General features: G+C 37.7%; 1 protein-coding gene across 6 annotated transcripts in view; it reads right to left on the bottom strand.

Moving 5' to 3' along the window:
• The window catches only part of TPX2 (TPX2 microtubule nucleation factor), a 42,471-nt gene extending 16,120 nt beyond the window's left edge, over positions 1 to 26,351 (bottom strand). For 2 of the 6 annotated variants that reach the window (XM_079128186.1, XM_079128191.1), the window contains exons 1-10: positions 26,236 to 26,351; positions 22,900 to 23,007; positions 15,485 to 15,652; positions 11,892 to 12,014; positions 9,847 to 9,973; positions 7,352 to 7,480; positions 6,170 to 6,295; positions 4,256 to 4,377; positions 2,622 to 2,773; positions 1,115 to 1,286 (exon numbers count right to left, since the gene is read on the bottom strand). In XM_079128186.1, the coding sequence (XP_078984312.1) occupies positions 1,115 to 1,286; positions 2,622 to 2,773; positions 4,256 to 4,377; positions 6,170 to 6,295; positions 7,352 to 7,480; positions 9,847 to 9,973; positions 11,892 to 12,014; positions 15,485 to 15,590 (1,057 nt within the window). In that variant the 5' untranslated portion in view covers positions 15,591 to 15,652; positions 22,900 to 23,007; positions 26,236 to 26,351. Of the gene's footprint in view, positions 1 to 1,114; positions 1,287 to 2,621; positions 2,774 to 4,255; positions 4,378 to 6,169; positions 6,296 to 7,351; positions 7,481 to 9,846; positions 9,974 to 11,891; positions 12,015 to 15,484; positions 15,653 to 18,760; positions 18,786 to 22,899; positions 23,008 to 23,111; positions 23,245 to 24,157; positions 24,178 to 25,980; positions 26,170 to 26,235 lie in introns of those variants that run through there. The other 4 variants (XM_079128187.1, XM_079128188.1, XM_079128189.1 and 1 more) reach the window with 4 other exon arrangements.
• Positions 26,352 to 27,592: the final 1,241 nt, after the last annotated feature.

Genomic DNA, 27,592 nt, shown 5'->3' with positions numbered 1-27,592 from the left:
GATAAAAAGAAGACATTTCGCAGGGCACAGTGGCACATGCCCTTAACCCCAGCTACTCAGGAAGGTGAGGCAGGAGGATCTCAATTTCAAGGCCAGTCTTGGCAACTTAATGAGACCCTGTCTCAACACAAGAAAACAAAAAGAGGCTGGGTAGGTAGTTTAGTGGCAGAACATTTGCCTAGTATGTGCAAGAACCGGGGTTAGACAGATCCTCAGTAACCCCCACCCCCACAGTTTTTTTCATTATTTTCATAATATAAAAATCTGACAAAATGATAACATTGAGAAATGTTGTGCAGTTGGGCAGAGAGGAACATGCCTATAATCCCAGCAATTTGGGAGGCTGAGGCAGGAAGATTCCAAGTTCAAAGCTAGCCTTAGCAATTTGGTATAAGGCCCTAAGCAACTTAGCAAGACCCTGTCTCAAAATAAAAAAATAAAAAGGGCTGGGGATGTATCTCATCAGTAAAGTACTCCTGGGTTCAATCTGAAGTACCTCCCAAAAAAAAAAAAAAAAAAAGAAAAGAAATGCTACATGTACATAACCATAGAGCTAGGTGCAGTGGCACATGCCTATAATCCCAGTAGCTCAGGAGACTGAGGCAAGAGGATTACAAATTCAAGGCCAAGCCTCAGCAACTTAGTGTGACCCTGCCTCAAAACATATAAATAAAAAGGGCTGGGGATGTGGCTCAGTGATTAAGTACCCTTTGGGTTGAATCCCTGGTACCAAAAAAGAAATGCTGTAATATAAAGGAATTCATGTGGTTACCTAACACAGTGCTAAACAATGCCTAAGCGAGGACAAAAATTTTAGAGACCTCAAAAGTAAAACGATCACATTCTGTTTTATCAAGAATACTAGCCCTAGTCTCTCAATAACTATTTTATAATACTTCTACTCTTCAGGCTCCCTTATCTTATTGTAGAAGTAATTTTCATAAAGGTAGAAACTTAGATTAGAACCCCTTCATCAGTTCACCACCAAATCCACAAACCCACCAGTATTTCTACACACACCTTTCACTCTTCATCCTCCTTTCAAAGAACAATCACTCCACCTGTGCTAAGAATTCTAGAAGGTTCCAACCAGCTATATTAGTAGAAAACTTACTAAAATCGTCCTTCTTGCTCCTTAAATGATATCTATTAGGGGTTCGTTTATGGAAGGCTTCAACTTGCTGTGCCAGGGGCACATATGTAGAAGCTGCTTCATCAAATGTTCTCTTCTTTCCTTGGGACAGGTTAAAAGGCTTTGTAATGGTACATCCCTTAGCCACTCGAGCCTATGAAAAGAACAGTTGTTCCACAAACAAAATGTTATAAAAGAGCACAGATCTACAATAAGGCACATATTCAGCACGAAGAATCAAAATATAAGCTTGACATGGTGGTGCACACCTGAAATCTCAGCAAACTCAGGAGGCTGAGGCAAGAGGATTGCAAGTTTGAGGTAGACCTCAGCAACTTAGCAAGAACCTGACTCAAAATAAAAAAAAAAAGGGCTGGGAAGATAGTTCAGTATAGAGTGCTCCTGGGTTCAATCCGTAGCACTGCAAAAATGAATGAACGAACAAATGAACTGTGCAATACCATTAAACCACATACCCAGCCCCATTTTTACTTTTTAAAATTTAGGTCAGGGTCTTGCTAAGTTGTTGAAACTGGACTTGAAACTTCAATCCTTCTGCCTCAGCCTCCCAAGTAGCTGACATTACAGCCAGGCAACACTGCTCCAATCTCCCATCAATAAAGAAAAAAAAAAAAAAAAAAAAAAAAGGAAGATATAGCACTTTACAAAGTATTTGTTTTGTTATAGTACATAGGCAGTTTTCCCAAGCATATATTTTGAACTAATCAATACCAAACTTTATTAGAACTCAATGGGGGGAAAAAAGCTGCAAAGGCATCCTATCCCAAACCCATTAAAGTCAACTGACCAAGCTGTTGGGTCTACATCAGGTCAAGCAGATGACTAATGAAAAAGCCTACTCCTTAAATCATTAATTTTGATAAAACTAGTCTCTGATAGGAAGGAAAACTCTTCAAGGCTATATCTTAAAAGGAGCACACTTTCAGGGTTTAAGAGGGCAAAAGACTGACTTTAAAAACTGATGATGCCAACCAAATGCGAGTAGATTATTAGTTCTAGGCTTATTTTTTTAATTGTTATTGTTTAATAAAACTATACAGGATTTGAGTGATCTTCCCCAACCTCATTTTCCCCATAACCTATTATATTTTGTACAAAATTCTGCAAACACAAGATTTTGTCAAGAATTTTATGACAGTAAAAATACCTACAATTTGCCACGCATGTGCTTTATGTTTCTTCTCAATTAAATTTTCACAGCAACTTGGTTAAGATGGTTCCCAGGAAGGAAGAGTGATTTGTTCAAGATTACACAATTTACAGAGGATTTACTTAAATTCAAAATATAGAAGCTCAAGAGATAGCTCCTCTTGGAGAGTGCTCACCTAGCATGTGCGAGGACCACGGTTCAAATCCCTGGACCCTCAAAATATATGCTTCTCTGAATTGTAAATTCTGATCACAAATGCTACACTTGAAATCTTAACTAAATTAGTAACGAGAATATTTATTTAGTCTATAAACATACAGGAGAGGAAGGATGCTTTCGAAGTTCAGATATAAAGTTTACTTCCTTATACTCCTCTTGGTTCTTAGGGTGCTGTTTGATCCGCTCATCTGTGCGGAAGTGGAAGTCAACTGATTTGGTTACCTGGCTCACTGATTTCTTCACAGGTTGCCCTAAGTGGGAAGCAGAGTAAAACAAAAAGATAACATTAAAGTAGAGAACATCAAGGGCTGGAGTTGTAGCTCATTGGTAGAGCACTTGCCTAGCACATGTGAGGCACTGGTTTTGATCCTCAGCACGACACAAAAAAATAAATAAAATAAAGGTATTATGTCCATCTACAACTAAAAAATATATTTAAAAAGAAAAAAAGAATAAAGAACATCAGGCTGGGGGTGGTGGTGCATGTCTGTAATCCCAGCAGCTCGGGAGGCTGAGGCAGGAAGATCTCAAGTTCAAAGTCAGCCTGAGCAAAAGTGAGGTGCTAAGCGACTCAGTGAGACCCTATCTCTAAATAAAATACAAAAATAGAACTGGGGATGTGGCTAGTGGTCGAGTGCCCGTAAGTTCAATCCCCAGTACCCTAAAAAAAAAAAAAAAAATAGAGAATATCACCTGGGTGCAGTGGCTCATGCCTATAATCCCAGCAACTCAGAAGATCAAAGCAAGAGAATCACAAAGTTGAGGACAGCCTTGGCAACTCAGCAAGAAACTGTCTCAAAATAAAAAATAAACAAGAACTAGAACTAGAGATATAGCTCAGTGGTAAAGCACTGCTGAGCTCAATCCCCATTACCTGACTCCCACCACTAATACCCCACCCACAAAAAGAAGAGAGAACATAATTAAATCCCCTTTTACTCTAATCCTTTTGGTATTCCTATTACCATGGATCTAACTGTTCATTACCTACATGTAACCCCAAACTGAAAACAGTCCTCAGGGACACTAACACATGTGTCATATTCATCAAGTCCTACTGGGTTTGAAGCCCTTTGGTCAGATACAAGCAAAGGGAAGAATCCCATTTCCTAGGTATAATCATAGCTCTGGAGAATTACTAGGATACTTTTGGTAGGAAAAGCTATGGACTGACCATTTTCGTGTGTGGGGTGCTGGAGATTAAACCTAAAACCCCACATATGCTAATGGAGTTCTCTACTACTAAGTTACACCCCACAGTCCCTATTGATTGACCTTAAAAGCAAACTTAGCATCTCTGAGAGGTAAACCCTACAAACTCCAGTGGTGCTTTTTCAACCGAGTAAGCAGGACTTTTTAGCTTTGACTTAATCTATGCCAAAGTGAAGCAGAACTGTATAACTTTCCCTCAGTTATACTTTTCCTCCATAGCTACAACTGGATTTGACTCTCTTTTTTGCCTTTAGGATAAAAGGAGGAAACAAACTGGCCTGTACAATTATTTCACCTTTTGTCTCAATCCTAGCTCCTTCTTTTTCTAATACAAAGGGGAGGAATAGCACACTCTAAGGAAGGACAATGCAGATAAAATGTTTTAGGGAATAATCATTGGGATATAAATGGAATCCAGTTCCAGTCTTTTAAATAAACACATCCTTTAGTGATGACAATCAAGAAAGTCTTTTTTAGCTTTAGAGACCCAGAAAACCCTACCCAACCAGAGCCAAGCTGACCTGCTCCTGCAAGAGCAAGTTTCTTGAATTCTTCATTCTTTTTCCGCATCTCCACCACTTCCTGCTGCATTTTCATTCTCTTCTCCAACTCTTGCTCCTCAGTACTTTTTAAAACCTTCTGCCTAAAGAGAAAATCAGTAAAAAGAGATGAAAGGAGAAAGAGACCCAATGATTCAAAAGAACTTAAAGGCATTATACAGACCGTTTTCTTTCTTTTTTTAATTTTTTTATTTTTGCGGTGCTGGTGATTGAACCCAGGGCTTTGTGCTTGCCAGGCAAGCACTCTACCAACTGAGCTATATCCCCAGCCCATATAGATTGTTTTTAATCTATGATAAATTAAACATCAAAAATCAAAAAGTGGGGCTGGGGATATAGCTCAGTTGGTAGAGTGCTTGCCTCACATGCACAAGGTCCTGGGTTTAATACCCAGCACCACAAAACGACAAAACAACAACAACAACAAAAAAAACAAGTATTATCTAGTAAGCAGTTATTGGCTTATTCAGATAAAAGTATAAAGATGCTTACTATACCAAATTATTAAAAATTTTTCAGAAAAAAATAGTTAAAACAGACTATAGAAGTTACTATTAAAGACCCATGAGTCTGTGCAATCATTAGTTTTTGTGCCATGTGAAAAACTAAATTAAAAAACCAGTAGAATGCTGGAGTTGTGGCTCAATGGTAGAGCACTTGCCTAGCACATGTGAGGCACTGGCTTCGATCCTCAGCACCATATAGAAATAAAAATAAATAAAGGTATTGTGTCCATCTATAATTTCGAAAAATTTTAAAACAGTAGAATGGGGAAAACAGAACTGCAGATATAGCTCAGAGGTAGAGCACTTGTCTAGCATCTGTAAGATCTCAGGTTTAATCTTTAACTCTGAAGAAGAAAACAAGAATGGGGAAAATATTTGCCAACAAATATGGCAAAGCATCAACATAAGTGTAATAGAGAAGACAGACTTAGAAGTAAAGTCAACTAGGGTTCAAATCTCAATCCTGTCATTTCATTTTTGGCCTACATAAACTTAAAAAAAAAACACTATTTAGTCAGGTACAGTGGCACACGCCTATAATCCCAGAGACTCAGGAGGCTAAGGCAGTAGGATTGAAAGTCTGAGGCCAGGGGCTGGGGTTGTAGCTTAGCAATAGAGTGCTTGCCCTGTGCGTTGAGGCACTAGGTTCGATCCTCAGCACCACATAAAAATAAATAAATAAAAGAAAGGTATTATGTCCATCTACAACTAAAAAAAATTAAAGAAAGAAAGAAAGAAAGAAGAAAGAAAGTCTGAGGCCAGCCTGGGCAACTTAGCGAGACTCTTGTCTCAAAAAAATTAAAAGGACTGGGGTTGTAGACCAGAGGTAGGCAGCCCCTGAGTTCAATCCCCAGTAGAAGGAAGGAAGGAATGAAGAAAGGAAGGGAAGGAAAGGAAGAAGGGAGAGAGGGAGGTTTAGGGAAAGAGAGGGAACGAGGGAAGGGAAACAAGGCAGGCAGGCATGAATGAACTGTCATGGCAAGTGAATAAAGCAGAACCCAAAGGTTATTATTTATTAGTGGTTGTGAAAGTATGTGTATCTACTTAGATAAGGGCCAAAGGGAGCTTTAACAAATGAAAAGTGTTCAATTTAGGTAGTAAGAACCTTTACTAACTTTTTCCTTCTACCTTTATTTTAAATTAGCTTTAATAGCACTTTTCCTTCTACCCTTATTTCAAATTAGCTTTAATAGCACATTTTTCTCATTACTTAAAGTATAAGCACCCTCCAGGACACTGGTAACAACTCACTTGCACTGGTCACAACTTTAGAGGAGTTTCCCAAGCTTCAGGAACACCAAACACATTGAGGATATATTTTTTTGTAAATGAACTCTACTTGCTCCAAAGTTTAATTAGGCAAACTTACTTTATGAGTGGTGCACAAGTCACAGTATGTCTGCCCTTGACTTTCTCTGGGGAAGATTCAGTCTTTTGAGAAGCATCTTGAAAAATGCCTTCTTCTTCTTCCTCAGGTTTCTTTTTATTGGTAGAACTTGAATTCAGAAGGATACAAAATATATTCTCAATATCCTAAAATATATCCCACACTACCCTTTTCTCCAAATCTACCACAAGATGGCTTAAATTTTCTCATTTTTAAGATAACAAGCATGCTTGCATCAATCACATACTTCTTCCAACATATATACCAAAGACTTCAGGGAGTAAACTTTTGAGAAGGTCAACAGAGGTCAAGGTAAGGGTTGACCAGTGGAGATTCAAAATAAGGAGGAATTCTATCTGTTCATCATCAAATGAACAAATGGCAGACAGCTAATTCCCTTCCTGTATCTATTCCATCTCTTTCTTATTAATAAACTCCAATTTGGGGGAGAGCACCAATATACCAAAGCTACACGAAGGTACTGTACTTGCTTTAATAGCCTCTGCTGCAACTAGGGGATGAAAGGAGCAGTCTGGGCAACTAAGATATAATTCAAAAGATTCTGGAAAAGATTTCACTTTCCTTCCATTATCATACACTCCCTCTCACGAACGTGGATGTGCTATCTCATGACAATGTGACAACAAGCAAAAAGAAAAAGCCGAGAAACCGAGTAGTCACCCTGAACCATAGTATGAAAAAACAAAAAAACTATGTAAAGAATCACAGAGATTCTGCCCTGGCATTGTTTACCCACTGAACCAAAGCCAGCAGCAAACTACTTTGTGAGGCAAATAAATCACTATTATTTAAACATTTCAGCTGAATAGACCATTACTTGCAGCAAAATACATTCCTAACTGATGAAAAGAACCAACACCTTATATTCAGCTTGCTCTTCATCAGAGAATCAAACAGAAATCAAACAAAAACCTGTGCCAAGGCAGATTTGAGACTCCTCCAGGGTACAGGTAACAATTTACCTCAGCATGGGCACAGCTTTAAGCTTCCCAAGCTCCAGGTGCACCAAACATATTACAGATGTACACATTTAATTGTTCACTCTTCCCTCAGAAGTTTAAATACAAGAAGGAAATTAACCTTACAGGTGGTATACAAGTCACAGTATGTCTGCCTCAGCAGTCAGGAGCGAAGGCTACTTACACTCTCATTCTTTTGGAAGGTGGAATTTCACTGATGATTACAGGAGTGGCACATCTCTTTGCTTTCATTTGAACATGGTGTTTTTCTTTTTGCTCCAAATCCTTTTGAGCAGAGAGTCTAACAGATCTTCTGTGGTAGAGGAATTGACAAAATTTATAACAAATACAGCTATCCCAGACATAATGTTCTTCAGAAATGTGAAAGTGTAACAAACGACAAAGAACCACAAAAAGCTTAGCATTATTGTCTATACTTCAAAAATCTAAATTCTCTCATCTTGCTGACAGTTTTTGAAATTCAACCATAAAGTTTTGGTACTTAAATAAATTTGTGTTTATAAATTAGATCTCAATAAAATTGATTTAAAAAAAAAAAAAAAACAGAGCAGGTAGGTACAGGTGTGTGCACCTATAGCTCCAGTTTCTCAGGAGTCTAAAAGAGGAGGGCCTTTTGGAACTCAAGAGTTCAAGACCAGCTGGGACAATATAGCCAGATTCTACCTCCTTTAAAAAAAAGAAAAACTTGCCAGCAATCACCTATAACCCCTTTCTTTTAAGTCAACATGTTAGTAACTAGTCATAGCTTGTTACTGGTCAGACTTGAAATTAGAATAGAACTCCTGAAAATTGACTAAGGTGTTTATTTTCTCCTTTTTCTTTTAGCAGACCCTATCTTTGGAAAAAAACAAGATTCTGAAAAGTGAACAAAACAAAAATAAATACTTAAATGATTACAAAGTGAAATTACCACCTAGGATAAGAAACAGAACACTGAAAATAGCTGCTATCTTGACTTTTATAGTAATCATTACCTTTTCATCATGTTACCAAATAAGCATGCATTCCATAAACATGGTATATTAGTCTTTAAGGAAAACAATAAACTTCATAAAATATAATCAACTACTACAAGTATAACTCTGTGTGTTTTATTTTGCTCAATGTTATAGGATTCCATATACATATTCTTCAAAAGCCAATAGATTAATTAAAATACAATACTAAAAATTAGGTGAATGATAACTAGGGTTTAGCTGAGTGGTAGACACATGCCAAGCATATGCAAAGTCCTGAGTTGAATCCCTAGTACAATAAACAAACAAATATTTGAATGATAATATAGGAAAGGAAACCAGAACAATAATTGATGAGATGTACAGAAAACAAGAAGTACAAAGGCAAATCTAATCCAACTAAATTTATAATTATAATACAGAAAGAGTAAAAACAAATAGTAAACATTTAAACAAAATGCAATTATCAGACTGGACAAAAAGGCAAGATCTCACCGAGTATTATATACAAAAGATACACTTTAAAATTGAAGACAGGGTGGGCACACAACACAATGGAAGAGCATTCACTTAGCATACCTGAGGTCCTGAGTGTGATCCCCACCACCACAAACAAAAGTGACAATAATAAAATAAAAGGCAAAAACGGGTTGAAAGTTAAAGGACAGCAAGAGATCTACAAGCTGGGTGAGGTGGCACATGCCCATAATCCCAGTTACTCAAGAGGCTGAGGTAGGAGGATTACACATTCAAGGCCAGCCTCAGCAACTAAGAAAGAACTATCTCAAAACAAAAAGAAACAGACTAGAAATGTAACTCAATGGTAGAGCACTTGGCTAGCATGTGCACTCGAAGTCATTCAATCCCCCAGTATTGAGAAAAGAGAGAGAGAGCGAGAAACAAAGAAACAAAGAAACAGAGAAGGAAGGTGGGGGTGGAGGAGAGAAAGAAATAGAAAGAGAGAGAGAGAGAGAAAGAAAAAAGTACTATCCAAACACAACCATGAGAAAGCTTAAGAAACACAGGAGAATAAAAAGAAACACATGAAGAGCTGGGAGTGTAGCTCAGTGGTACAGCGCTTGCCTAGCACATGTAAGGGTTAGGGTTTGATTCTCAGCACTGCATAAAAATAAATAAATAAAACAAAGGTATAAAAAAAAGATAAAATAAATAAAAATTAAACCTTTAAAAATATGTATGACATCAGGAAGATGTAACAATTAAATGCACACAAAGCTTTGGGAACCAGACTGATTAGGATCTGAATCCTAGCTCTAAAATGACTTGCCTTGGACAAGCAACTTAGCATATCTGAGCCCTTAGCTATAAACTAAGCTTATAACCCACAATTCTTGTGTCAAGTGAGATAACATAAAGAGTGTGACACAGTGGACACACAGGAGGTTATCGGTGGGGTTATTATTTTTTTGAAAATTATTATAACCACAACTTTTTTTGGGGGAGGGGGAGGTACTGGGGATTGAACCCAGTGGTGCTTTACCACTGAGTCACATCTGCAATCCTTTTTTCTTTAATTTTAAGACAGGGTCTCCCTAAATTACTTAGGGCCTTGCTAAATTGCTGAGTGCAGAGGCTAGCCTTGAACTTGCAATCCTTCTGCCTCAGCCTCCTAAATGGCTGGGATTACAGATGTGTACCACCAGGTCCAGCATAACCACAATTTTGAGCAACACAGACTGACCTTGGAGGCTGGGCTGGAGTATTTCTTGATATGGCTTTCTCAATTTCCAGGGAAGAACAAGCATTTGATGGAATGGAATGTTCCATAAGATTTTCTTTTTCAGCCTCTTTGTAATAAATGTTGTCAACTGTGGAAAACCAAAAAATAGTCAGCACTCAAATCCAAAAGGCAAAAGGTTAGAAATTATATATATGAGTAAAAATATATATGACTTAATACAGAATTCTAGGTTGAAATCATAAACATACACACACCCTTCCTAAGCAATGGAACCCTTAGTTCCAGTGACAACTTATGTTGCAGTCTGTTTTTTAAAGCTACTTTGCTGCTGGAAGTATAAGCCTGAAATTCTAGCAACTCAGGAGGCTGAGGGAGAAAAATTCCAAATTCTAGACCAGCCTCAGCAACTTAGCAAGACTCTGTCTCAAAATAAATAATAAAAAGGGTTGGAGATGTAGCTTGGTGGTAGAGCACCTCTGAGTTTAATCCCTAGTACTTGCCAAAAAAAAAGATACTTTGCTTACATATTGTATGCATGTATCAAATTATCATACCATACCCCACAAATATATAAAAATGGGTCAATTAAAAAAAATTTTAAAGAATGTCAGATCAATTTTTAAAAGTTATTGTGGTTGAAGCAGAAATGACATATGCAAGCTGGGTGCAGTGGCACAACTCTAATTCCAGCAACTCAGGAGGTCAAGAAAGGAGGATCAAAAGTTTGAGGCCAGCCTCAGTGACTTGGCAAAAACTTGCCTCAAAATAAAAAGTTAAAAGGACTGGGGATATAATTCAGTGACAGAGCACCCCTGGACTCTATTCCCAGTATAAAAAAAGAAAGGAAGAAAAGAAGACAGGCAGAAGGCAGGAGAGGGGGAAGCAAAAGACAGAAAGAAAGATGGATACCAAAGTTCAGGGTCCTTGTTCAGACCCTGAATTCAACAGATACCACCTATACCATAATCAATTATTTGAAAGTCAGCCTAGCAGCAGATTGTGAATTAAGTTCACTAAAAATATGGTTATTTCTTTGATATAGCTCCTCTAGTTACAATGTGACTGAGACCAGTTTCAGATTTACCCACAGGATAATTTTCAGATGTTCTAAATTGATTTTGTTGATAGTTGCACAGCTCTGAGCACTAAAAAACATTGAAATGTACATTTTAAGTAGATGAATTACATGATAAGTAAACTATATCTAAATAGAGCCTTTTTTTTTTAATTCATTTTCAGGAGGTTTTAGGGACTGGCGTTGTAGCTCAGTGGTAGAGCACTTGCCTAGCACACTGAGGCACTGGGTTGATCATGAGCACCACATAAAAATAAATAAATAAATAAAGGTATTGTGTCTATCTACAACTAAAAAGACAAAAAAAAAAAAAAAAAAAGGTTTTAGGACCTCTGAAAGCATGCTGCTCCTGTTCTGATCAAAGAGACAATATTGTGTAGACTCAGTAACCACCAATTTAAATGTCAATCATTTTTTTTTTTTTTTTTTTTTTTTTTTGGTACCAGGGATTGAACCAGAGGAACTCTGCCATTAAGCTACATCCCTAGTTCTTTTTCTTTAATTTTGAGTCAGGATCTTGCTGATACTGAGCCTGACCTCAAACTTGTGATTCTCTTGCCTCAGCCTCCCAAATCACTGGAATTACAGGAGTGTGCCACCACACCTAGCTCAATCATATTTTAAAATCAGAAACCCAACTCCAAGAATTCATATATGGTGGTAAGCAGTGCACTCCTCTCTTCTGCTGTTTTGTTTCCCAGTCAGAACCAAGTTAGGTTATATTAAATTTTATCATAAAACAACAACAGGAACCTAGCAATAAAATTCTATATTAGCTTTAGTTCCAAGAGATTTAAAAAAAAAAAAAATTAGAATAAGGTTAGTTTTACGATCATCATGAAATTAACTAGCCTATTTCACCAACAAACCAAGAGATACAGTATTTAGGTAATTCCCCAGATCCTCAGGTTCCTAATATACTGTCCCACATTTCTGTCAAAGAGCTTTTCTCTAAGACATACTTTATTACCTGATCTCAAAGGTGTGTCATTAGCTTGTTGAAGATTAGTCTTTTTCACAGAAGTTTTGCCCTGAAAAAGCTCTCCTGTCCCATTCTTCCCAGGATACTTGTTCTCCAAATTGGCCTTCTCATCTGCAAAAAAGTAAAGTCATCATCATCCAAACAATTAGTAAGAAGCAAAACAAATCTGTACCATGTACTTAAAATGGGGACTAAAGTCTTCTTCCAGTATTCTTCCAAAGTTCTAGCAATCAAAAGGAAGAGTAGAATTGGGAGAGTAGCTCAGTGGTAAACTGGGCAAGTGGTCTACCACTGAGTTCAATCTCTAGCAGAAGGGGAAAAAAAGGGGGAATGAATACATTATGTCAGAGACTATGAAAACTATCACTAAAAAAGTGGCAACACTGAACAAAGTACAATGAACAAAAGGAAAAGTGCAGAATCTGCAAATACGAATGGTTCCTTATCTTTTGCTTGATACAGTCAGGGCCATACAAATAGGATCTGGCCTTGGCTATTATCTAAATACATTACGGTCCTTTTAAAGAAAACTGTAGCCACCAGGAACCATAGGACTTATAAGGGATGTCTTACAGTGAGAGCTGCTTCTTCAACTGACAAGGTGAGACAGGCGTGTGGAATGCATGAGGGTGAAGCAGAGCTAGCATCTCTCTTAACTCAGTTTTATCTCAGGTTCTACTGTGCAAAAAAGTCAAGAGTCTATTCTACCAACAACACACTGATAAAGCTTCAGGAATGCAGTGATCCATTCCCAGCAATAACGTCTCTGTGCCTATATGCTCTGACTACAACTGTTTAAAAAGATATGCTTATCAGGAAGAAACGTGGGAAGTAATACATTAGACTACGAAAGTTTTACAAGATTGTGGGTTTTTTCTTCCAAATTATTATGCTAATATTTCTTTTTTTCTTTCATTCTTTTTTTTTTTTTTTGGTTGTTGTTTTAAAGAAAAACTTGGAAAAGGAAATCCACAGACGGCCCAGGCATTTCTTCCAGGTTCCAGAAAAACATGGGCATGGGAAAACCCCTCTAGGACAGCTAGCCCTCTTATCTACCCTTCCTCTCAAACCATTTCCAACAGACTACATTGGGACAGAATTTTAGTGGTATCCATGGGGACACTACACTGTAAGCACCAAGTGTGGCTACAATGGACTCATTTTCGTTCTCACCACATATTGATTTCTCGTGAGGAGGAGGATGAAGATGTGAGAAAGAACAAAATGAAGGGGCCCCATCAGCCACTGATCTGACATAGTATTCCAAAAATTATGTAAAAACATAACCATATTGTTGGCCTGGCTTCAGAGTATGTGTCAAATCACAGGAACCAAATCAGGCAATTCTGTCTTTGTTTGAGGACTGGGTCTTTAGGAATAAAATCTTTCCACTTAAAAATGAATTGGGGAGCAGAGGAAATGTAATTATAAAAGGGCAACATCAGGCACAGTGGTAGACACCTATAGTCCTAGCTACTTAGGAGGCTAACATAGGATATCTCTTGAGCCCAGAAGTTTGAGGCCAGCCTGGGCAACAGTGAAATCCCATCTCAAAAAATAAATAGATAGATAGATAGATAGACAGATACACAGATAGATAGATAAATAAATAAATAAAAAGAAAAAATAGTCGGGTGTGGTGGCATACACCTGTAATCTGTGGCTCGGGAGGCTGAGGTGAGAGGATTGGAAGTTCAAAGTCAGCCTTAGCAACTTAGTGAGGCCCTAAGTAACTCTAAATAAAATACAAAAAATATCTGGGGATATGGCTCAGTGGTTGAGCACCCCTGGATTCACTACCCAGTACCAAATAACAATAATAATAAAATAAAATAAATAAATTTAAAAATAAAAATAAATAAAATTTAAAAAAGAAAATAAAATAAATAAAATGGGCTAGGGATGAAGTTCAATAGTACAGTGTCCTGGGGTTCAATCCCCAAAACAGCAAAAGAGAAAAAGAAAAGAAAAAACTGCTCAAAGGGTTGGGTGTAGCTCAATTGGTAGAGCACTTGCCTGGCATGCAGGAGGTGCCAGGTTCAACCCCCAGAACGTGGAAGAAAAAAATAAATAAAACATTTGAGATCTTGACTGAGGTGATAGAAACATGAACCTACACAGGTGATAAAATTGAAGAGAATTTAATACATATACACACACAAAAATGAATACAAGTAAAATGGGAAAACTGAGTAAGGCTGGTGTATTATATCAATGTCAATATCCTAGTTGTAATATTATAGTCTACGCCAAACGACAAAGAGCAAGATTGCTTGTGGTTACTATCACTTCAGACATGTATGAGTCCTGAAGATTCACTGAATATTGTTTCATCTGGATTTTCCCCTACATCCTCAAAGCCTGAATATTTGTCATTTAGAATTACAAAGTAACATTAATTTATGCTTATAGTCCATTCCTCAAATACTGGGCATTTTAATTATAGACAACCTTTAAACAACTTGATGATTAGGGGTGCACACTCTCCAGAGTCAAAAATCTGCAAAGAATTTTGGATTCCCTGCAACAGAAAGTAATTACAAATTATAACAGTAGTATAGTATTACTAGTTAATTTTATGTAGTTATGATTTAATATCACATCTTTACATTTGTTTACATTTCTCCCAGCATATGGCACCATACACAGTCCTTAATGGTTTATGTGTGTTGTTTTGATACATTTTAACTTTTTATAATTGATTTATATATATTTTATGGTACTAAATGACAAAACAAAATATTATTTACATAAATTTTAGGCATGCATAGCCCATGCAGTGATGCATGCTTATGATCCCAACAATTCAGAAGGCTTGGCAGGAGGACTTCAAGCTCAAAAGCAGTCTCAGCAACTTAGCAAGACCCCATCTCAAAGTAAAAAAGGGTTTGGGATGTAGCTCAGTGATAGAACACCTTTCAGTTCAACCTCTCTGAGCCAAAATAAAATTTGTGCATTCATGGTATATTGAACTTTTTCATACTTCTAAGCTATGCAGTTTGCAAGTTTTTTCAAATGGTCACAATCTAAAAAAAAAAAAACAAAAACAAAAATCCACGTATGACTGAATCCATACAGTTCAAACCCATGTAGTTAAGTCAAATATATTTCTATTAAATCAGGGGTGATGGTGTCTTGGTGCACAAAGGAGTTTGTATTTTAAATTTTTCTTATAATTCCTGTTTTTTGTTTTGCAGTACTGGGGACTGAACCCAGGGGAGCCCTCTACCACTGAGGCACATCCCCAGTCCTTTTTCTTTTGAGACAGGATCTTGGTAAGTTGCTTAAAGCCTTAGTAAATTGCTGAGGTTGGCCTCAAACTTGCAATTCTCCTTCCTAGCCTCCCAAGTCACTGGGATTACAGGTGTGTGCCACCATGCCTGGCTGGGTATTATTTTGAGGCAATGTCTTGCTAAATTGCCCAGCCAGGCTGGCCTCAAACTTGCAATCCTTCTGCCTCAGCCTCCTGAGTAGCTGAGATTATAGATGTGCACCACCACTCAGCTAACCAATTCTATGTTTAAAAGGTACTCGGCACAAATCAAGTCACTAATCAAAGAATGGCCAGAGAAAGCACTTACCAAACCATGAATCTATGTTTTCAGAATCTTCCTCATCATCCAAAGATGTAAAATTAATGAAGTCCGTAGGAGCATCAAAAGAGTAGGTGGTTTTAACTTGTGACATTGTCCACTCTTAATTCAGAAGAGCAGGTTTTTTTTGTATCACTTTTCTCAATAGGTCACCTTCTGAGGAAAGAAATGATTCAGAAATTTGGTTGCACATTAATCTAAGGTAATGATTTCCCAGCAACAACTTTGGTTTTACTACTGTATTTTACAATTCAGAAAATCATCTGACAATATGCATTACTTTGTCAAATCAACCTAAATGTTAGTTGTTTATGCTTTGGTAACTTGAAGACACTGGGTATTAAAAAAAGAGGCAAAGTTGATGAGAACTTCACAATGTCATGCACTGTGGTAGGTGGTTTTTGTTGTTGTTGTTGTTGTTGCTTTTTTTGGTTTTTTAGTACTAGGGATTGAACCCAGGGGTATTTTACCACTGAGTTACATCCCTCGCCCTTTTTATTTTTATTTTGAGATAGGGTCTCACTTACTTGCTTAGGGTGTCTCACTAAGTTTCTGAGGTTGGCCTTGAACTTGCAATCTTCCTGCCTCAGCCTCCCAAGTCACTGGGATTATAGATGTACACAACTGTGTCTGGCTGTGCCAAGTATTTTACATTCATTATGTTATTATTTTTCCTCAACCTTAACTTTCATACCTACCAACAAAAATCTTACCAATCATTCAAAGACCAATTCAAATCTCTATGACCTCTTTACAAATTTCTAACAATTATACATAATTGTCATGTCTTCAAAGCCAAGTTTTGTTTATATCGCTGCTACAATACACACCATTCAATTTTTTTAAATGGATTTATTTATTTAGCTACTGGGGATTGAACCCGGAGGTGCTTTACTACTGAGTTATATTCTCATCCCTTTTTAATTTTGAGACAAGGTCTTGCTAAATTGCTGAGGGTCCAGCTACATTGCTGAGGCTGGTCTCAAACTTGTGATCCTCCTGCCTCAGTCTCCCAAGTCAATGGGACTATAGGTGTACACCACCATACCCTGCATATACCATCCAAATGGTATATTAGTTAACCATGCAAATGTCTCTCCCAATAGACTGAAACTCCTAAATACAGGAGCAGATTTTACTGATTTATATCTCATCCATCTGTTAAGGTGCTCAGCACAGTACTTTTACACAGTAACAGCTAGATACAGTTTTACCAAATACAGGTTTTCTTTCCGTAAAAATACATTCAAGGGCTGGGGATACAGCTCAGTTGGTAGAGTGCTTGCCTATCAAGCACAAGGCCCTGGGTTCAATCCCCAGTACAACAACAACAACAACAACAACAACAAAAAATTTCAAAAAATCCTCAGATTGGTGGTACACACCTATAATCCCAGCAACTTGGAAGGCTGAGGCAGGAGGATCTCAAGTTCAAGGCCAGCCTGGTCAACTTAGTAAGATGCTGTTTCAAAAAAAAAAAAAAAAAAAAAGGCTGAGGGTACTGAGGGTACAGCTCAGCAGTAGACTGCCATTTGACCTACTGATACCTTTCCTTTTATTGAGCATTTTTTCTATTCAAAAGACTCTCAATGACTGACAGTGGTTAAAATTTTCTTGTTAGGAGAACGTTGTCATGTTCTTGTGAACAAACATGCTGGAAGACATGGGAAAATTTTGGATTCCCATGATCTTTTTTTTTTTTTTTTCTTGGTAAAGTTTTTAAATTTTTTTTTTTTTTTTTTTTTTTTGATTCCCATGATCTTAATGCCTAACTGAGGTCACTGGGAACACTTCCCAGGCAAGAATGTATTGAAGACAGCAAAAGCTGGGGGAGGGAAGAGACAGGAATGTAACAAGCAGCAATCCCACTCAGCCTTCTAAAAATCATGATTCCCTCAAAGCATACTGCTGAAAAACACCTGAAAAATGTTCATGTTTAACCCCTCAGATCCTTTTATTTTATTCTCTTTACTTTTAAAATTATGAAGCTATTCAGTTAGCTTCTTTAGAGGGTAATTTGCATGTTTTTTTTTTTCTTTTGATAGGTCTTGCCAAATGCAGAAATGTATCATATAAATATTTATGCATGTGTAAGTATAACAAAGTTGACTATAGCATTGTTCAAAAAAGTCAAAAACCAAAATCCCAAATCTCACCAATAGGAGATTGGTTGAATAAATTATAACACAACTATATTTTTAAGTATTAAATAACTTTAATATTAGGTAACTGCAGATGTGGCAATATGTATAGCATAGTTCTAAGAGCTATTAAGTGAAAAATACAAGGTGCAAAAGATCGTGGCCCTATTGGTTTAAAGAGGAAAAAGCTAATCTATAATCTACACACAACAACTATTTGAAGAAAACAGTGAATAATAGTAGTTGAGTCTGTGAAGAGAGCTGGGATATATGAATTAGGGAAGAATTTTCACTATTTGAAAAGTTTCTTGGAATATGTTTTATTCATGTAGTCAAATATTCAATATGCTTATTCATGCTCTTTGAATACATTTTGTTACCACATAAATGCATCATTTTCAGTTTAAAACTAAGTAGTATTTATTTCCCCTTAAATCTATATTTGCAGTCCAGAAGAATCTGGACACTGTTGGCAGTGTTTTACACTTATTAACTCACTAAATCCTCATAAAAATCCTATAGAGTATGTACTGTTCTCATCTTCATTTTACTACAAAAGGTGAGGAAACTGAGTACCAGAGATTTACTATTTCTTCAGTCACACAACTAAAAAGTAGCAGAGCCAGGGTCTGAACCTGGATAGGCATGAAAGGTTCTATTCTTACCCACTGCCTCTCATCTTTATTTAAAAATAGATATTTAAGTTGGATCCAGTGCCGCACACCTGTAGTTCCAGAAACTTGGGAGGCTGAGGCAAGAGGATCACAAGTTTCAAGGCCAGCCTCAGCAACTTATTGAGACTCTGTCTCAAATAAAAAGGACTAGAGATGTGGTTCAGTGGTTAAGCACCTCTGGGTTCAATCTCTGGTACCAAAAAACCAAAAAACAAACAAAGGTAAATAAATTCTGCTGCATAAATAAACTAAACATCCCCAAAAAATAATTCATAAGGAAAACTAGTAAATTACAAGTCCTTTTCTACATATACTGGGAAAGTTCTCAGCTGAAATCTTCCCACAAACAAAACATTATCCTTTAATTCCTCTTTATTCTGAGTGTACTTTTGCATATGAAGTTTTTGCTCTATATAAAATGTAGGTTAGCCTGGCATAGTTGTGCTCACCTATAATCCCAGCTACTCAGAAGGCTGAGGCAGGAGGATCAACAGGCAGGAGAACAGGTTAGGCAGCTTAGCAAGGTTCTATCTCAAAATAAAAAATAAAAGGGCTGGAGGTATAACTCAGAGGCATAAAGCTTGCTTCTGGGTTTGATCCTCAGTATTGCATAGGGGTTAGTGAGAACCTCTGAGTAGATATTCTAGAATAAAAGAGATTATGGAAGCAGGTTTTTCAAGTATCAGAAAGGTTCTCCTCTGAGGTCTAGGACTGCATTTGATTAGTGAGGGGGTAAAGGGCAAGAGATACAAACCCAAGTATACTTAATCTTTAGGTAGGTGAAATTTTAAAACCAAAATATTATTTTCCTAACATGACCTCTTTTTTTAAAAGCTGCTTTTAGCTGGGTGCAGTGGTGCTCACTTGTAATCCCAGGAACTAGGGAGGCTGAGCAGGAAGATCACAAGTTCAAGTCCAGCCTCCTCAGCAACTTAACAAGACCCTGTCTCAAAATAAAAAAATAAATAAATAAAAAGCAGTAAGCTCAGCAGTAAAGTGCCCTTGGGTTCAATCCCCAGTATAAAAAAAAAGAAAAGAAAAAAACTTCATTTAAACTATCTTTTGGTCTTGTGTGACCAATGTAAAAGACCATCCCTACTCCCTGAAAAATAGGAATAAACGAACATGTATCTATTAAGAACCCTGATTCTCTTCAATGATGACTGACAGCACAAGTACATAAAGAAAACCAGATGTAACTGCTGGGTCAGGCCAGTTTCACCACACTACCTCTCCCAGAGAGTAAATATTAGAAGATAAAAACTTCAAAAGTTAAAGTCCTTAAGATCTAGCAGGAAATGGAACTAGCTGGAGCTAAAGGCAACCATTTAAATGAGAGAGCCCCAGCATGGTGGGAACTGGATGCCTTCCTGCACCCCTTAATCAAGATTGAATTTCTGTCAACAGGTCTCACTGAAAAAAAAAAAAAAAAAAAAAAAAAAAAAGGGACATGCGTCAACCACATTCCCCCAAACAAATCAAGTTGCCAAAGCAAGAGAAAAGAATCAGCTTCATATTTCAAAATTATCTGAATCTGCCACAGCTAACACTCCTGCAAACCTAGAATTCTGAGTGGAGAAATAGTTATTGATAACCAATAATCCTGCAGTAGTAGACCTGAGAAAAAAGTCCTATATGCTATGATCTAGTTAAGTTCTTTTGAAAACTGCCTACTAAATGCCATCCAACATCTCATAGAGCTCATTTCTTCTTTCCAAAAAACAAAGACTTTAAGGAACTCACAACTGAATGGGAAATACAGACAAATAGGATACAGAGTGAACCTTGTAAAGGGCATAAACAGAGTGCACTCAGGAAGTACAGAGAACAAGGTGAAGGAGAGTCAATGAAGGTTTCTTGGTGGAAGTGATACCTAAAGGACAAGAGACCTGCAGAGTTTTACAGATTAAAAATGAAAGTTGAGCCAAGCAAGGTGATATATAGCTACTAAGGAGGTTAGTCCATGGCCAAGGTAATTGTTACTAAGAAAGCTGAGGCAGGAGGATCTCAAGTTCATGGTCTACCTGTGCAACTTAACAAGACCCTGTCTCAAAATTTTTAAATTTATAAAAAGATGAGGGGTTGAGGATGTATTTTGGTGGTACAACACCCTTGGATTCAATCCCCAGTGCTATGAAAAAAAAAAAAAAAAAAGAGATAGACAAATAAATAAATGTTGACTTTTTCTGGGAAAACAAATATGGACAAATATATATGAGGAAGACTGCAGAAGAAACAATGTAACCTATTTTCATATTCATCTGAAATTAACCTCCCATTGCCTCCTGCCTCTCTTCACTCTCAAACCAAAAATAACTAGACTTGACAAGCTCTATAAATCAAAAGGTGCAGGTTCAGAGGAGGTGGGGGAAGGCTGCAGAGGGTACATTCTAAGCAGGGCTGAAATAGTGGACTAGCAGCTCCTAGCAAAACAAAGACTTTTGGTATGACAGATGCTCCCAAGCACCTTGCTATCCAGTTTGTGAGATGTCTTGCCCATTTCTATTAGAGGGAAAAGCATGAGTTAAGCAACTGATAATGTAACAGAATAAACACAGCAAGTCAAGACTTCATTAGGAGTATAGTTAGTTAAGACAGTCCCATCCAGGCAGTGCCATTTCCCCAGGAACACCCTCTCCTACTTTCACAAGGGATAAGAGATCCTGTTACATTACCACAAGTAAAACAGAGCTGAGTTATATTCATTTTACCCAGGGAGAAAACACCTATATTTTTTTTCCTTGTATATAAAGAATTAACAGGAGTCAGTAAATTGTAAGATAATCCTGCATGCAATTTTAACTGCTAATCAAAGTCAAAAACTAAGCCTGAAGGAAGTTTAATGGACTCTGTTTCCACATTTATGTTTGCTAACTTCTATGTTGAAATAGGATCTGTTTACAGAAACAGATCTATGAAGCTTCCAAAATTGGGTCAATTTAAAATCCAATGACAATCCCTCACTGTCCAAACACTCAGAAGTCAGCACAGGACACATGGACACTTGTTCTAATTCATCACTGTCCAAAACCCTAAAGCAAATATGTTTTTATATCATTTCTCTTTCAAACTTGTGAATTTCATATTATCCTTTTTAAAGGATTACAAACTCAGTACTGTTAATTTATGCATAGAACTCAATAAATCTCAAAGCACTTCTGAGCAACTAATAGGACCCATACGGAAATCAATGAAGCTGTTTACCTTTAGGCCAAATAATGACACTGATCTTTGCAGAATACCAAAAGGAAATCTTTGTAGTATTCCGAAGTATTGTAATGATTCAACAGCAGGAAGTTTAAAGAGTTTATAAGAGTTGACTGTGTAGGGCTGGGGAGATAGCTCACCTGGTTGAGTGCTTGCCTTGCAAGCACAAGGCCCTGAGTTCGATCCCCAGTACCGCAAAAAAAAAAAAAAAAAAAAGAGTTGACTGTGGGGCTGTAGGATGTTATAAGCAACAACAAATGGCAATAATATACTTAGCCTTGTAGAGATTTATATATTTCAAAAGGTATCTGGTTTGGGAAATACCCATAAGCAAAAAAAAATCCAAGAATCTAACAAACATGTTTACCTAGAGTGGCAGGGAGAAGTAAACTGACAAGACTGGAGGAGGATTTTCTTTCCCCTACTACAGTACTGGGGATTGAGCCCAGGGGCACTTTACCACTGAGGTATACCCGCAGCCCTTTAATTTATTTTTTATTTTGAGATAGGGTCTCACTCAATTGCTCAGATTACAGGCCTGTGCTACCACATAAGACTGGAGGAAAATTTTCAATTATAATTTTTTATATTGTTTTGATTTTTGTATCATACAAGTGTCTTACCTATTTTAAGAATATATATTTGTGCCTATGTGAATATATACTATATTAGTAGGATATGTAAATCAGTATAATCTCATAAGGCAAATCAGTGTATCATGAGTATAACTTCATTATACATTTGGTGTAGCAAGAGTTTTAAAAACAGCATTCTTAGTGCTTGCCTAGCAAGGGCAAGGCCCTGGGTTCAATCCCTAGTACTGAAAATAAGACAAAACAAAACCCAGTATTCTTTTGTTTTATTTTGTTTTGGTTCTGAAAATTGAAAAGAATTTATCCAGCAATTTCAGTGGGTAAATAACTATAGTAGAACCATATAAAGGAACACCATAGGGCTGGGGAGATAGCTCAGTTGGTAAAGTGCTTGCCTTGCAAGAGCAGGGCCCTGGGTTTGCTCCCCAGCACCGAAAAAAAAAAGAACACCATATAACCATTAAAATTAGATTATAGAAAACCTAGCATGGATATTCATAATCCAATTACTATGTAAATAAAAATCACCAAAGGTTTTCAGTGTCTGATTTTTTTAAACATAATATAGGCACAGAAAAAAATTGTAAAGAAATCTACCAAAATGGTAGCCTAATTTATCTAAGAGGTAGAAAAATAGGTGTTTTTCTTTCTGCTTTTCCATATGACATACATTTTCTTCCAAAATACATTACCTTATAAAGACACATTAAAGCTATTTAAACACATAAATATGATATATTAATGTTTCCCTTCTTTTTTAACATAACTTGCTGTGGACACACCCTTACCTGTGGTTTAATGGGTCTGTCAGTCCACTTGCCTAAAGGCTTGAATTAAAGTTGCAATATACTCTTTCCTGAAATCTTGAAGTCTGGCAGACACTTCTTGTTAAGAACCTGGAAGTAGCAAAAAAGGTGATGAAAAAGGTTCAAGTTCTGTATAGTAAAAAGGTTAATGGACTACAGTAGGGATCCATAAATAAAAGAACATGAATACCCACTACCAAGACCAAAGGATGAGTCAGGCGCCATAACGTACACCGTATACTGTGATCCCAGTGACTCCAGAAGCTGAGACCGGGGGATCACAAGTTCAAGGTCAGACTCAACAATTTAGAGAGGCCCTAAGTAACTTAGTGAGACACTGCCTCAAAAATTTAAAAAAAATAAAGATCTGGGGATACCCCGCCCCCAAAAAGGGTGTTTCTGAGCATGGACCTCCTACATGCCAAACTTAATAGATTGTTGTTGCACCACTATAAAAGTGTCCTTAGACTTCTTAGTATATATTTGCTGTCTTCTGATGTTCTTGTATTACACAGTCTCACATTAAAGCAATCTTTCCAAAGCCTGCAATTTAGGAACACTAACACGAAGAGGTGATAGTGTGTGCTTCTATTCAAACATCAGGCTCACTTAAAAATATAAACAAACTTTTTTTACCTTTCCTATTTATAATCTTATACCTTTCTCATTAATCTTTTAATTTCTTTATACTTTACCAAGTTTTCCTTTACAAACAAACAATATCAGAACCCCTTCCCAGTTATCTAACCTTTTTTTCACAAAATATCTTGGGCTGCTCATCTATGTGTCTCTATATCAAATACAGATTTCTCCACAAAACTGCTTGGGCTGTTCAATTGCCCTGTTATCAATTCTGTTTCCTAATTTCAGTCATTGCAAAGAAAATTAAGTTTGTCAAAGGACCTTTAAATTCCCCCTCCTTTCTTCTTCCCCAGCATGTCAAAGGGGAGTAGGGGTAGGAAGGGGGATAGGAGATGGAGAGAACCAAAAAAAGCTGAAGGAAAAAATACACAGGCAACATAGAACTCTGAATCTCTTTCAGTTCTAAATGAAGAACTTGCCTGATAATTTTTTCTCCCAGACAAGTTTAATTGCAACTGTAGGATAAATTAATTTTATGAAGGTTGAAGTGCACATATTTAAGCATAATCCTGATCAAAATAACCCTATTTTATGTAAATAATTTGAAAGTTTAAACAAAACTTAACAAACTATTTGAATATGATCTAGTTTTGCATACCTGCAATTTTGTAGTGAATTTAGATAAGAGTTTTCCTTTGTATTTAATTCCAACAGATATTTAGTGGGTGATTCCTATGCACCAGTAGTGTTCCAGTCCCTGTCTAATCAAACTGCTTTCAAAGAGTCAGTTTGCATCTCACCTATTTCACAAAGCCACCCTTGCCTGGTTTAAGCCTCATTGATCTCCCTCACCTCTAAACTGTCAGAATATTTTAATATTTGTAACAGAACATTCAAACGTTGTCTTGTCTTGTTCTGACCATCACTTGTCAATCTGAATCAATCTATTTGTCTCCAAGCATACCAGAAAGTCCTTGAATACACCAATCTGAGCACATGGTACACCCTCAAAGTTCAATTAATCGGCTAAGTAGCTGGGAGTCACAAAAATTTTGAACCAGATTGGGGTTGTAGCTCAGAGGTAGGGAGCTTGCTTAGCATGTGTGAGGCACTGGGTTCAATTCTCAGAACTGCAAATAAATAAATAAATAAATAAATCCATTGACAACTAAAAAAAAAAATAAGAAAAAAAAATTTTTTTGAACCACAAGAATGACAACAACACTGAAAGGAGACAACCAAACCAACCAAAGGTACTCAAATATAATTTGGGGGTGGCTTGACATATTGTATAATACACTGAAGCCATGACACAAGAATATTCTTACTACAGCAGCAAATGTCCCCCCTCCCCCAAAAAAAGCACTTCTATTTTTAACATCTGATGAGTGAGAAAAATTCAATTAAGAGGCCATGGGGGGCTGGGGAGGTAGCTCAGTTGGTGGAGTGTGTGCCTTGCAAGCACAAAGCCCTGGGTTCAAATCCCCAGCACCCAAGGGAAAAAAAAAAAAAAAAAAATCTCAAAACTGGAAGGTGTTTCTTTTAGGGGCTGGGGAGATAGCTCAGTCAATGGAGTGCTTGCCTTGCAAGCACAAGGCCCTGGGTTCGATCCCCAGCACCACAAAAAAAAAAAAAAAAAAAAAAAAAAAAAAAAAGGCCATGGGATGTCAAAATAAGGTGAGCATGAACCAGGAAGTACACCAATAGATGATCAGGGAGTAAAAAAATTCTCTTCTACGCAGGAAGGTTTGAGTGTCTCTGTTACTGAACCACTAGAAATTTTCCTATGAGAAAAAGAAATAGTATATAAAGAAATATATTACGGCAAGAGGATCGCTAATTCGAGGCCAGCCTCAGCAACAGAGACTCTGCCTCAAAAAAAAAAAAAAGTTTGGGGGTGTAGCTCAGAAGTAAATTGCCCCTGGGTTCACTCCAAAAAAAAGGAGAGAGAGAGAGAGAAGAAAAAGAAAATAAAGGTTACGTCAATTCTTCAATATTATAACCTGGCTCAGTTTCCCTTCCCCCCTCCAATCTATACATGTTCTAAGAAAGGAAAATAGGAAGGCAATAACTAGTAACTCGATACCAAGAAGAGGGGGAAGCAAACATGCATAAGCAAAAATGAATTTTAAGTCCCAAACAAGACAAATTCAAGTTAAATTAAACTCTCCCTTAATCAGATTCGCACACCATCCAATTTACCCTTCTATGTCACACAATCGTTTGAAATGTAGTGGTTGGTGTACGACCACCTCTATTGTCCTCCACTAAATGCCCTCTTCTTGAGGGCAGAGCTGCTATTTCGCCCCCTTCTCGAAACGTATCTAGATGGGAGGCCTCAGTCTCCTTCTCTGTAGAGTGAAAAACAGCACCTAACTCATGGTGCAAGAATCCAGTGAAAAACGTCACCCGCGGAGCGCCCAGTCTACAAAACGCTTCCTACTCGTTAGCGCCGTAAATACCAATTACAGTGGTCGTTACCGTTAGGATTAGCAGACAGCCTCCCGCAACTTCTTCACCCTATTTCCCCCGCAGACTTCACGGCAAAACCCTGTCACCAGAAGGTGGCCCGAGGCCCCCGCCTAGGCGGCGCCCCAGCCCCGCAACCGCCTCGGAGGCCCGGCCCAGAGACGCGGACGGTGCTAAGGTTTGGGAAGCGACCTCTAGCCGTTCGAAACTCGGGGAGAAGGGCAGCCCCGCGCCCCAGCCGCTCCCCGTTTCCTTCCTACCGCTCACCTCCCCTCGCCCTGCCACGGTTCTGACAATCCAGCGCCGCCAGCCCGCCGCGGGACTCATTCAGTACGGTTGAAAATTTGAACCCAGGCAGCCTAGTCGAACGCACCAATCAGAGCTCCGGGAACGTACAGTCCCAGCCTCTCGATTGGCCCTGGAGAACGCAGCGACGCCGGAAGTCAGGAGGCGGGACAAGCAAACAACCGGCCCGAGAGGCTTCTGGGAAACATAGTCTCCAGCGCCCCATGAGTCCTTTGGAACCACTCCTTTGGGGATGTTACTACAAGACCCGGAATGCTCTGTTCTAGCTACTTAGGAAAGGTGGTACCAACTAAAGAAGTGGGGAGGCCGTTTAGATCACAGAACGGCTCGCTTTCTGGACTTCCCCAAAGCATTCAGCGAAGAAAACATTTTCCAATGCTATTTTAAAAAATTATTCTTGCTGCATTTGTGCGTTATCTTAAATATTTATGGGAATTTACTTCATTTTATTAGGAGGTTTCGTAAATGCAACATAGAATTTTCCCCAGCGTCCCTCCTCATCGTGAAAGCGTTTCTCAGACTCTTTGTCCAGTCCTAGCCCTGATCTTAACTGGCTGAAAGCCGTGCTTTATTGGGTGATTCGTCTTTATTATCCCAAATGCATCCTTGGCTTTATTATTCCCGTGTTGTAAAGGAACAAATACAGGCCCGGAAAAGTTGAGCAAATTTGTCTAAAACCACCATAAGTGGAGGTGGAATTTGAATGCAGAATGTCTGTTCTTATTATCAATCAGAAAATGAGAACAACAAAAAGACCTTGTTTATAACTACAACACAAATCACAGTGTTTAATAAATTAAGCTTAAAACTTACGGGAAGGAGGCTGGGGTTGTAGCTCAGTGGTAGAGAGCTTGCCTAGCACATGTGAGGCACACTGGGTTTGATCCTCAGCACCACATAAAAATAAATAATAGTGTGTCCATCTACAACTAAAAAAAAAAAAAATTTAAAACATGGGAAAAATTAAAACTATAAAACTTGGTCACATAGCCATTAAAAATGAAATGAAGTTATATAATGGATGGAAAGATACTATTTTAAAGATGTTAAATCTCCAAATTAAAATTTTAAGGCAATTCTAATGCAAATCCCAATTAGTTTTGTCATGGAACTTCTTACTGATTGTAAAATAAATTCATATAGAAGAAATGCACAAGAAGTGACAACTGAGCAGGGTATGTTAGCACACACCTGTAATCCCAGCAACTCCTGAGGCTGAGACAAGAGGATGGAAAATTTGAGGTCTGCCTCGGCAATTTAGCAAGGCCCAGTTTCAAAATTAAAAATAATAATAATAATTAAAAGAAGGACTGGAGGT

Source organism: Sciurus vulgaris, assembly GCF_902686455.1.
Source record: "Sciurus vulgaris genome assembly, chromosome: 2".
In the NCBI taxonomy this organism is placed as follows: Eukaryota; Metazoa; Chordata; class Mammalia; order Rodentia; family Sciuridae; genus Sciurus; species Sciurus vulgaris.
The sequence above is the reverse complement of the archived record's forward strand: the minus strand, read 5'-3'. Positions and strand labels throughout refer to the sequence as shown.